General features: G+C 38.9%; 1 protein-coding gene across 2 annotated transcripts in view; it reads right to left on the bottom strand.

Moving 5' to 3' along the window:
- Positions 1-428: 428 nt before the first annotated feature.
- LOC133608417 (uncharacterized) overlaps positions 429-13049 on the bottom strand; it is a 29671-nt gene continuing 17050 nt past the window's right edge. The window contains exons 1-2 of one of the 2 annotated variants that reach the window (XM_061963633.1): positions 8969-9249; positions 429-1791 (exon numbers count right to left, since the gene is read on the bottom strand). In XM_061963633.1, coding sequence (XP_061819617.1) covers positions 851-1791; positions 8969-9152 — 1125 coding nt within the window. In that variant the 5' untranslated portion in view covers positions 9153-9249 and the 3' untranslated portion in view covers positions 429-850. Of the gene's footprint in view, positions 1792-8968; positions 9250-13049 lie in introns of those variants that run through there. The other variant, XM_061963632.2, reaches the window with a different exon arrangement.

Raw genomic sequence — 13049 nt, 5'->3', positions numbered from 1 at the left:
TCGGTCTTTGGAGTTTTGACGACAGGTACGGCGCCAGAGTCTGTTGAAATAAAGTGTTTCTCGCCTTTCAGTCGGTAATTTTAAAGATCTGGCAGCAGCCAGCGTCATCTCAGAAGACCCTCGGGTGCCGTGAATGTCAATCAAGTGACGAAAGTGACGTCATAGTGAAGATTTATGATCGCTCATTTTTAGGACTATTTTTTTAATGCCTGGCTGGTGATCGACTGACACACCCTCCGAGATCGATCGGTAGCTCGCGATCGACATAATGAGCAACCCTGTTTTAGACAAATGATTCACGTCCTCAACCCTGGTTGCACTCTTCCCTCGAGGACCCATTTTAGCAAAGTGATGGAGAGGAAGTAGGAGCAGACATTCCAAGCAGTGTAGACTGACATGAAAGCCACCCATTGCTCTCACTACTGACGTGTGGACAAGTGGAGCCACCTTGGCAATACATGCCGTTACATTGGAGAGGAATGGAACATGAAGTCAGTCTGCCTTACCACCATGCCACTACAGGAAAGACATTCAGCATCCAACATTGGTTGGAAAAGGTTAAAAAATTCCCCCAAGCAAAATGATTGCTATTGTGCATGACAATGGTGCACTTTATCAAAAAACAAAACACTTTTGTAACATTTTCCTTGGTTTATTTGGCAAGTTGAAAGAACATGGTGCCAGTATGCTGTTTTTCCCCCCAATAAAATACTGGAAAGGATAGAAATGTAGTTTGTCTCTTTTATCCGACTTTTAATCGAAGTAATAATCGACACGATTAATCGATTATCAAATTAGTTGTTAGCTGCAGCCCTAGTCTATTTCCTGGGAGATTGTTTACGTTCAAATATCACACAGCTAAACTCTCCCGCGTGTGTTTTTTCCTGTGTTGAATGAACGACGAGTGGTAACTGAAACTCCTGTCGCACACTGAGCAGGCGAAAGGTTTCTCTCCGGTGTGCAACCTGGCGTGTTCAGTCAGCGTTGACTTCTGGGAGAATCTTTTGTCGCAAACTGTGCAGCCAAAAGGTTTCTCTCCGGTGTGCGTCCTCATGTGCTGAATCAAGGACGTCTGAACCCTGAAACGTGTTTGGCAGACCGAGCAAGAGAACGGTTTCTCCCCGGTGTGCCGTCTCGTGTGGATCACCAAAGCTGTCCGCTGGCGGAAGTTTGCGTTGCAAATGGCGCAGGAAAAGGGTTTCTGCCCGGTGTGTATTCTCCTGTGCCTCGCCAACGCCGAATGGTCGCTGAAACTTGTTTTGCAGACCGAGCAGGAAAACGGTTTCTCCCCGGTGTGCGTTCTCGTGTGTTTCTTCAGGCTGCCCTTTTCAGAGAACTTTTTACCGCACGCTGAGCAAACGAAAGGTTTTTCCCCTGTGTGCGTTCTTTTGTGTGATATCAAATGTGCATTTCGAGTAAACGCTTTCCCACAAACCAAGCATGGGAAGGGATTTACTCCAGCATCAGCTTTAGAGTCTTCATCATCAGTGTCAGGAGAGTGTGATGTTGTCTCGTCACTATCTGATAGTGGAGCTAAGTCTGCTTGTGATCCTCCACCAGCTTCTGTTGTCATGTGTTGAGTTGAGCTGATGTTTGGAGGCTCCGCCTCGCTCTTCTCTTCACTTTCACCTTTGACCTCATCATCGTCACTCTTCACAGTGACACCAATCACTGGGAACTTGGAGATATCAGCTTCCTCGTCCTCTTCTTTAATGCAGGGGGGCTCTGCCTCCTCCAGCTCCATCTTGGCGGTCCAATATTGTTGATCTGGAGGAAGATGTTCTTCACCGACTGCAGGACACAAAAACATTCAACAATTAGTGTTAGAATAATTGTTTGTAAGTTATCACAAAAAACTTTGTGTTGAAATGAGTTCCGGGCAAACGGACAGGGGCTGTCTTTGAGGCCTACCAAGAGTAAGGCTCGTAAAACTCCACTGTGTAAGGGGGAAAGCCACATGAAGGGTTTTCTGTTTTCTCTCATGTATGGTAATCAACAGAAAGATATTGTTCCAACCCAAGGACTTCAAAGCGGACAGATGGCAGGATCTGCCCAATTTCCAGACGAACTCTTTTTGAACAATTTTATGGACCTCTTTTTGAAGTATTTTGCAAACTCTTTTTGAACTATTTTATGGAACTCTTTTCGAACTGACCCTTTCTGTGAATTGTTTACGACCTTTGCTATGAACTTTTTTGCGACCTTTGTCCTTTGGAAACAGCGGTGGCCAGGTGGTCGGGGAGGGTCCAAAATAAAAGAAGGAGGCATGCAATCTTTTGGGGGCCATGACACATGATAAAAACACACATTGTATGTATTTAAAGACAGAACTTTGTTTCCATTACAATCATTCATTTACACATTATAAACAAGTGTAGCCTCTCCAAGACAATATCATCATCTAGAACTAGATGAGGCAATTCCAGAAGGAATTGCGTGTGAATGCTCCAATGCTGAACTTGAACTGAAATCCTGGAATTTTTTTTAGAATTGTTGAAGTAGAGAACACAATTCCCAAACAGGCTGAACCGTTTCAATCAGATGAAAAATGCGGGAATAGTGGAACTTTGAAGAATGTCCCATTGATTTGGGCGGTATAGCTCAGTTGGTAGAGTGGCCGTGCCAGCAACTTGAGAGTTCCAGGTTCGATCCCCGCTTCCGCCATCCTAGTCACTGCCGTTGTGTCCTTGGGCAAGACACTTTACCCACCTGCTCCCAGTGCCACCCACACTGCTTTAAATGGAACTTACATATTGCCTTTCACTATGTAAAAGTGCTTTGAGTCACTAGAGAAAAGTGCTATATAAATATAATTCACACTTCATTTGAATGGGAATTTTATAAATAATTGGGAATTCTGGGAAAAGCGGGAATGAGTTGAAATGGTTGGTGTTGGAATTTTTCAAATCGGTCGAGAAATGTTGAAGTAGCAACATTTTTAATTGAGAAATGGTATTAAGAATATCTTGGAATTTCGGGAAAACCCGGGAATTTTTTCAGTTCGAAAAACAACTTAGTTTTTTTGTGTCCTGTTTAAGAGGAATGTTTTAACGGTGGAATGGTTGAAAAATGTGGAAGGAGTAAGTCGCCAGAAAAAAAGGGTCAAAAAAGGGTTTGAAAAAATGGGTATTCCTGGAATTTTTTTGATCTTGGAAAAATAACAGATTAAATGTCCAGGATGAGCAGAATGTGTCGAAGGTGGAATGGTTTGAATCGCTTGAAAAAAGTGGAAATGGTGGAAGTTTGAAAAATGGACATTCCATTTTGAATGGGAAAAATGTCCCGGAAAACCTGGAATTCTGGGAAATCTGGGAATTTTTGGAAGATGCCAAAGGGAAAGCCCGCGATTCTTAAATAGGTTCGGATCGGGTGAAAAATGTGGAAGGTAGAGCGCGCCAAAATCTAGAAAAGCATGTGTGAATGTTTTGGAGCATTCACACAATAATAGCACATTGAAAAGGAAATGAGAAAAAACGAAGCATTGAGAAGGAGCAAGAAGAAGCAAACGCCTAAAATCACTCAGATGTTAAAATAATGACCTAAGATAACAATATTTGGTATTTAATTCCAGCTGGCCAAGCATAGAATTATTAGTTTTTAGTATCAAAATGAGACTTTGGCTCCATCTCGTACTTGGTACTTCTTCTCACCAGTCAAAGCAGGGAGTACGCAGTGTGTGTGTGTGTGCGTATGAGAGCAGGCGTTACCATAGCAACAGAGAGGACTCATTGTGTTTTGTTCCTCAAGCAACAACAGAGTGACTCCCTACACATTCCATTCTACTTGTGGAAGAATCATCCTCAACACATGGAAAAAAACCAAAAAAACTTCCACATCTTAGCTTTGTGTGACAAGTAAGAAAGCAAATTCTATTATTTTAAGTATTTCATTCACCTTCTTGTAATTTTACACTTTACCAACCTTGCATTTTGAAACAAGCTCTAAAATAAACGTGCCTTGCCTGATCTAACCGACTGGAGGTATTCAAATGTTTCCAGACTGTGTCGCGGGTAGAGATGATGTTTGATAAGAAATTAACGAGTTCGAGCACATTATCGAATCCTCTTATCGAACCGATTCCTTATCGATTCTCTTATGGAGTCCAGATAGGTTGTTGTAGATGGAAAAAAAACACAATATTTGGTTTAACAAATCACTTCACATTCTCTACTGTTCGCTACTATAGTATTACCATATCTGAGTTATTGTACAGAAATGTAGGGAAATAACTACAAATGTGCGCTACATTCGCTAACCGTGTTACAAGACAGATCCATTAGAGTGATACATAATGTTGGATATAGAGAACATACAAACACTTTATTTATTGAGTCAAAAATATTAAAGTTGGATGATTTGGTAAAATTGCAAACAGCTAAAATGATGTGGAATTAAATGATGGAATGGATGAAGTAATGAAGTTAAACATTGTACTGATATGATCCACTTTAAAGGGGAACATTATCAGCAGACCTATGTAAGCGTCAATATATACCTTGATGTTGCAGAAAAAAGACCTTTTTTTTTTTAACCGATTTCCGAACTCTAAATGGGTGAATTTTGGCGAACTAAACGCCTTTCTACTATTCGCTCTCGGAGCAATCCGCCATTTTCTCAAACACCGAGTCAAATCAGCTCTGTTATTTTCCATTTTTTTCGACTGTTTTCCGTACCTTGGAGACATCATGCCTCGTCGGTGTGTTGTCGGAGGGTGTAACAACACCAACAGGGACGGATTCAAGTTGCACCAGTGGCCCAAAGATGCCAAAGTGGCAAGAAATTGGACGTTTGTTCCGCACACTTTACCCACGAAAGCTATGCTACGACAGAGATGGCAAGAATGTGTGGATATCCTGCGACACTCAAAGCAGATGCATTTCCAACCATAAAGGCAAAGAAATCTGCCGCCAGACCCCCATTGAATCTGCCGGAGTGTGTGAGCAATTCAGGGACAAAGGACCTCGCTAGCACGGCAAGCAATGGCGGCAGTTTGTTCCCGCAGACGAGCGAGCTAAACCCCCTATCGACCCTAGCTTCCCTGGCCTGCTGACATCAACTCCAAAACTGGACAGATCAGCTTTCAGGAAAAGAGCGCGGATGAGGGTATGTCTACAGAATATATTAATTGATGAAAATTGGGCTGTCTGCACTCTCAAAGTGCATGTTGTTGCCAAATGTATTTCATATGCTGTAAACCTAGTTCATAGTTGTTAGTTTCCTTTAATGCCAAACAAACACATACCAATCGTTGGTTAGAAGGCGATCGCCGAATTCGTCCTCGCTTTCTCCCGTGTCGCTGGCTGTCGTGTCGTTTTCCTCGGTTTCGCTTGCATACGGTTCAAACCGATATGGCTCAATAGCTTCAGTTTCTTCTTCAATTTGGTTTTCGCTACCTGCCTCCACACTACAACCATCCGTTTCAATACATGCGTAATCTGTTGAATCGCTTAAGCCGCTGAAATCCGAGTCTGAATCCGAGCTAATGTCGCTATAGCTTGCTGTTCTATGCGCCATGTTTGTTTGTGTTGGCATCACTATGTGACGTCACAGGAAAATGGACGGGTGTATATAACGATGGTTAAAATCAGGCACTTTGAAGCTTTTTTTAGGGATATTGCGTGATGGGTAAAATTTAGAAAAGAACTTCGAAAAATATAATAAGCCACTGGGAACTGATTTTTAATGGTTTTAACCATTCTGAAATTGTGATAATGTTCCCCTTTAATATTGTCAAGTATCAGCATGATGTGTTGTATTGATGATTGAGAAGAGGATTATGTGAGTGATGTGCAGGCATACTTGCCAACCCTCCCGGATTTTCCGGGAGACTCCCGAGATTCAGCGCCTCCCCCGAAAACCTCCCGGGACAAATTTTCTCCCGAAAATCTCCCGAAATTCAGGCGGAGCTGTAGGCCACGCCCCCTCCAGCTCCATGCGGACCTGAGTGACGTGTTGACAGCCTGTTCACACGTCCGCTTTCCCACAATAGAAACAGCTAATGATGGAGGGCGAGTTCTTGATTTCTTATGTGTGTTTATTGTTAGGCAGTTTCATTAACGTCCTCCCAGCGCGGTAACAACACACAACAACAGCAGTCAAGTTTTCGTCTGCCGTAAAGCAGTTGGTCTGCCGTAAACAGCAATGTTGTGACACTTTTAAACAGGACAATACTGCCATCTACTGTACATGCATATGTGACCCACCCATAATGTGTCACATTTTTGTGTTGATTTATTTATTTTATTTTGTGGTTTGAATTCGTTTTTGGAGCTGTCATTCCACATTTATCAGTATTCACATTGGTCAGTAGGGGGCAGTAGGGCGTTTCTTCCCAATTGAATGCTATCACCTGCAGACCGGAAGTGTCTTGTCATTCTGATGAGCGCGACCAGTCTGTGAACAATTGAAACGTCCTGTGTGCTTTTTCCTCCTGTATAACAGGTTAGTTTTGGTGAATCAACTCACTGAATAATATCCATGTGATCTTTATAAGTTGAAGTACACATTCTGATGGTGGAGCCTAACTCTAAAGTGTTTGTGAGTTGTAGTTTGTATTTGTGAATGAATCCAGTGCACAGCTGCAGTAATCAATACAAAAAGGCGACGTGAGTGCGCAATGTTTATATAGGAACTTCTGATCCTAATTCAGACTCCCAAATTAGAGCTTCCGTTTTCTTATTGATTTTATAATGTATATTTGTATAATGTGTGTGTTCTGAAATAGTGACAGAGAATAGAACAAGGATGGACAATTCAACCCTTAACTCAACAATGAGTAGATGAGTGTTATGTGTGTGTATATGTGTAAATAAATGAACACTGAAATTCAAGTATTTATTTTATTTATATATATATATATATATATATATATATATATATATATATATATATATATATATATATATATATATATATATATATATATATATATATATATAGCTAGAATTCACTGAAAGTCAAGTATTTCTTATATATATATCTTAACCACTTGGGCATTTTGGCTAGATATTTTTCATAATTTTTGGCATTTTGGCTAGGTATTTTTCATCATTTTGGGCATTTTGGCTAGGTATTTTTCATAATTTTTGGCATTTTGGCTAGGTATTTTTCATAATTTTCGGCATTTTTTCACATTTATGGCCGTTTACACCCTTTTCTTCCCTGCTTCCCTGTGCGTCATTCTTGGGTGTATTTTTGATATTTTGGCTAGGTATTTCTTTAATCATTTTGGGCATTTTGGCTAGGTATTTTTGATCATTTTCGACTTTTTCGGCGTTTTGGCTAGGTATTTTTGATCATTTTCGACATTTTTCCACATTTATGGCTGTTTTCCCCCTTTTCTTCCCTGCTTCCCTGTGCGTCATTCCTGGGTCTATTTTTTTGACATTTTGGGCATTCTGGCTCCTCGCGGGGCTTGTGGAATTTTGATCATTTTCGGCATTTTTCACATTTTGGGCTGTTTTCCCCCTAATTCAATTAGCCCTGACCAAAATGTTGTAGAATGTAAGATGTGTTCATCCAACATAATTTTCCCGATGAAATAAACCCAATGAATGCATATTTTCTCTCCTAAATATTGGTGTATCATAGACGTCTAAAGCGTTCTTGTTCATGTGTAAACACGTAAAGAAAAGGCGTTTAAGGAACAAACCTGTTTGTTGATGTTTGTTGAAAAGAGCGTCCAGTAGTTGACGTTGTCGCTCGTTCGCCCTCTTTTGTTCTAGAAAGTTCCTCCTCGTATTCTGCTATCGTTCTTTCTAACACTACAAATATTTCTTCCACAGCAGCAGTTAGTCGCTGCTTCACCAACACTCTCAGCATTTCTACTTTGCACATTTTCACACAATCACAACACTTTACACGCACACTTAGCCACATGGGCATTTTTAGCATTTTGGCTAGGTATTTTTGATAATAATCGGTATTTTTTCACATTTATGGCGGTTTTCGCCCTTTTCTTCCCCGCTTCCCTGTGCGTCAATCCTGGGTGTATTTTTGACATTTGGGGCATTTTGGCTAGGTATTTATTATCGTTTTGGGCATTTTGGCTAGGTATTTTTTTTAAATAATTTTGGGCATTTTGGCTAGGTATTTGTTATAATTTTTGGCATTTTGGCTAGTTATTTTTTATCATTTTCGGCATTTTTTCCACATTTATGGCCGTTTGCCCCCTTTTCTTCTTCGCTTCCCTGTGCGTCATTCTTGGGTGTACTTTTGACATTTTGGCTAGGTATTTTTTTTAATCATTTTGGGCATTTTGGCTAGATATTTTTCATAATTTTTGGCATTTTGGCTAGGTATTTTTCATCATTTTGGGCATTTTGGCTAGGTATTTTTCATAATTTTTGGCATTTTGGCTAGGTATTTTTCATCATTTTCGGCATTTTTTCACATTTATGGCCGTTTACCCCCTTTTCTTCTTCTCTTCCCTGTGCGTCATTCTTGGGTGTATTTTTGATATTTTGGCTAGGTATTTTTTTTATCATTTTGGGCATTTTGGCTAGGTATTTTTTATCATTTTCAACTTTTTCGGCGTTTTGGCTAGGTATTTTTGATCATTTTCGACATTTTTCAACATTTATGGCTGTTTTCCCCCTTTTCTTCCCTGCTTCCCTGTGCGTCATTCCTGGGTCTATTTTTTTGACATTTTGGCCATTCTGGCTCCTCGCGGGACTTGTGGAATTTTGATCATTTTCGGCATTTTTACACATTTTGGGCTGTTTTCCCCCTAATTCAATTAGCCCTGACCAAAATGTTGTAGAATGTAAGATGTGTTCATCCAACATAATTTTCCCGATGAAATAAACCCAATGAATGCATATTTTCTCTCCTAAATATTGGTGTATCATAGACGTCTAAAGCGTTCTTGTTCATGTGTAAACACGTAAAGAAAAAAAGGCGTTTAAGGAACAGTTGCCATGATCAAATATAAAGTCAGTACACATTTTAGAGTGAGAAGTAAACAAACCTGTTTGTTGATGTTTGTTGAAAAGAGCGTCCAGTAGTTGACGTTGTCGCTCGTTCTCCTCTTTTGTTCTAGAAAGTTCCTCCTCGTATTCTGCTATCGTTCTTTCTAACACTACAAATATTTCTTCCACAGCAGCAGTTAGTCGCTGCTTCACCAACACTCTCAGCATTTCTACTTTGCACATTTTCACACCATCACAAATATGGATGTAAATGCTAAGAAGTAGACAATAAGTAAGTAGAATAAAGACATTAAACGAGGCTGCACGCTCGCTTCCGCAAAACAACACCGCGCTGAGTGCGCATGCGTACATCCGCTGCCATTTTAGACTTTTTTTAACGATAACATTTGAACAAAATCTGTTCATAGTCGTTAATATTCATCACTTTAATCCTAAATGTTGTTCCAAATGCATTTTAAAAATAGTCTGAATTGGACGATTTGATCATTATAATGAATAATGTCACGTAAACTACTTAGGCATTTAGACGTAGTTGCAAATGTTATCCACTAGATGGCAGCACTTTATAAGCTATTTTAGACAAGTCAGTTTCAGAGTTGGTCCCAAACATGGCAGCCTGGAGTCACGTGAAAGGTTTTGACCAATCAGAGAGACCAAGTAAGCGCTTAAAGCAGTGTTTTTCAACCACTGTGCTGCGGCACACTAGTGCACCGTGAGATATTGTCTGGTGTGCCGTGGGAGTTTATGTAATTTCACCTAATTGGGATAAAAACATTTTTTGCAAACCAGTAATGATAATCCACTAATGTGTTGTTGTTGAGTGTCGGTGCTGTCTGGAGCTCGGCAGAGTAACCGTGTAACATACCTGCCAACTTTTGAAATCAGAAAAACCTAGTAGCCAGGGTCCAGGGGCCGCAGGCCCCGGTAGGTCCAGGACAAAGTCCTGGTGGGGGGTTCAGGCTTCGCCCCCCGACGCAAAATGATTATTAGCATTCAGACAGGTTAAAATGTTGCTAAAACCATCACTTTTCTATCAGTCACAGTGACTTTTCAAAAGAAAAATATTACAGCAAAAATCATATGGGTTGATTGACATGTTTATTCTGTAAGCTAACTTCAATAGTTTGAAATTATTTTGACAGTTAATGCCAGTTATCCTGTCAACCTTTCACAAGACTTCAATTTGTTCATTGAAAGTATAAACACTTTTTACAGTAAACAAATGGTAAAACAGTACTAAACAATTCCATTAAAAAAAAAATTAACTTTCTGTCCAAGCTTGTATAATCTACTGCCTTGTTCAATTGTAAAAAATATTCTGTGCCTAAAATTCACATTTCTATCACAATTATCATACTGTAAACATGGTAAGCTAACTTCATTAAAATTAATAGTCCTGTCAATAGCATGGAATTACAATTCAAATGTAGTTTTTTTGTAAGCCTTTCAAAAGAATTCAAAATATGAAAAATGAATGAAAATGAATTGAAGCCATCAGACACTTGAAAAGTGGCACATCACATCTCTAATGTAATCATTTGAACTTTTCAACAGAAATAGCACTGCAAAAATATTAAGGACATACTTCTGTATTTTGGTAGTTATGCTGTCAACATTTAACAAGATTTCTTCAACTTGGACTTGAAAGCATAAATAGTATAAAGACTTTTAACAGTATAACAGTACTAAACAATTCCAATAGATAACATTGGTGTCATTACCTTTTTGTTTGCTCAATTATTGCCTCCGTAAATAAAACTTCGGCATTTATCACATCCAAAGAATCTGTTTGGGCGACGAAAAACGTTGAAAGTTTTCCACTTGTATCGCTAGCAACGGCATTAGACTTGTGTTTTTTTGTCCCAACGTGGTCTTTTACATCGCTAATTCCTCCGTGTCCGATGGAAAAATCTTGTCTGCACAAGGTGCGATTGGCGTAGTTTTCACCCTTTTTGGAACGGATAATTATTCCCGGATAGGCTTTTTGAATATTCTTCACGGAATGACTGCAGTTTTCTTTTCCGTTTAAGACTCGTTTGCGATTTTTCTCCGGCTGATTCCATGATCGTTCGCTCGTTTGGAAACAATGGCAACTGGTGCCTCGGGCTTGGCAGCGGTGCTATAAATAGCCTCGCGCATGGCATTCGGAATGGCTCGATAGGAAGTTACGGGAAGCAGTGTCGATTGTCATTGTTGTTACGCGATTTCGTGAATAAAACTTTAAAAAAATAAAAAAATTTTAACGAATGAAAAACCGTATTTTTTATCACTGCAACCGTAACCCGGAATAGGTTGATGAAAACCGTACTAATTACGGGGAAACCGGAGTATTTGGCAGGTATGGACTGTAATACTCTTCCATATCTAATTGCTCTGTAGATGTCAGGAACATGGTTTGTCGTGATCACAATATGCAGATGGATGACAGGGAAAGTTTTTATAAAATAGCAATAATAATATTGAAATACACTGCAACAAAAAAAGCAATAATAAATACTGAAATACACTGCAACCAAAAAACAGTGCAATACATTTTAAAGGTGCAATATACACATCACATATTTCATATAATCCACAGTGTTACCCTTTTTCTTTATTGTTTTCCTTTTCATAACATGCTCACTACTGCCTAGTTTATTTACTTATATTCTTATTTTTACTGTTATATTTTTATTGTTATTGTTACATTTTATGTTGTATTCTTATTGTTAGATTTTCTATTTTATTTCCATTTATACCTCCATTATTTAATTTTTAATTTCTTTTAAATTATATCTCAATTCTGTACACTGCTGCTGGAATCTTAATTTTTCTGAGGGATCTCTTCTGAAGGAATCAATAAAGTGCTATCTATCTATCTATCTATCTATCTATCTATCTATCTATCTATCTATCTATCTATCTATCTATCTATCTATCTATCCAACTATCTATCTATCTATTGTTGCGTCTGACCAGCCTTCCCTCCCAGGGAATTAAAGTCACTGGTCAATCCCAAGTTCTTTAGATGACATATATGCAGAGTAAGAGGGACCATCAAGACAGAATAGGAATATTATCATGTTTTACTGAAACTTTAAGAGACCAGTCCACACCAATGCTGTCATACCTGCATCTCGAATTGGTCTAACATTCAACTTCTTGAATACGAAAACAGCCCCCACCCTGTCCAGAAAGGAATACAGCCTCATTGTTCGAACACAGATAAGATTAAAAAAAGGGAGTACTCCAACTCCCACATTCCTTCTACCTTCAAGGTAAAGCACATAGTTTACTTGCGGACATAAGATACAAACATAGAAAGAGTACAAATGGAAAAACATTAGATGCTCTAAACATGACTATGAATAAAGAAATAACTCTTAAACATATCTGCATTCTCCACATTTATCGATCTATTTAACATTACACGGATAGTAGTTCAGTCGAGCCAGGGCCGGCCCGAGGCTTTTTGTGGCCCTGAACAATATTCTGTTTGAGGCCCTGAACAATATTCTGTTTGCGGCCCAATTTTTATCTTTTACTTACTGATCATTAGGTTCCTGAAGGCCCCTCACCCGACCCTAAACCAAACATCACTGCCCCACATACACACCCTCAGTATGTTTACACGTACTAGACCACAGGTGTCAAACTCAAGGCCCGGGGGCCGAATCTGTCCCGTCACATCATTTTATACGACCTAGGAAAATATGCATCAATGAAGTAGCTTATCTTTTCCTACTAAATGTATTTGATCTTTTCATTTTGACACAAACAAAAATGCACTGCATGAAATTGCATACCTTTTTAAATGTTAATATTATTCAATATTGCAACAAATAATATATTACCATAGTTTTCACACATTGTTTGTTCAAATTAAAATAAATACTTCAACATCTGCTTGACTTATGGTTTCAAAGCAAGTTTTCCATCAAATTGTACACTGTAAAAAGGACTATAAATATTACGTTAAAAAGTTTTTACAGCATATTCAATTGAAAACTGTAAATTGAAAAAAAAAAACTCTATCACTGTTTTTACTATAAAATGTCTTTTTTTTTTTTTACTGTAAAATCTACGGCTGTTGTTACTGTAAATGGAAAAATGCTACCACGGTTATTTTTACGGTAACAA

Source organism: Nerophis lumbriciformis, linkage group LG06 (genome assembly GCF_033978685.3).
Source record: "Nerophis lumbriciformis linkage group LG06, RoL_Nlum_v2.1, whole genome shotgun sequence".
NCBI classification, from domain to species: Eukaryota; Metazoa; Chordata; class Actinopteri; order Syngnathiformes; family Syngnathidae; genus Nerophis; species Nerophis lumbriciformis.
This window is presented reverse-complemented; position numbering and strand designations above follow the sequence as displayed.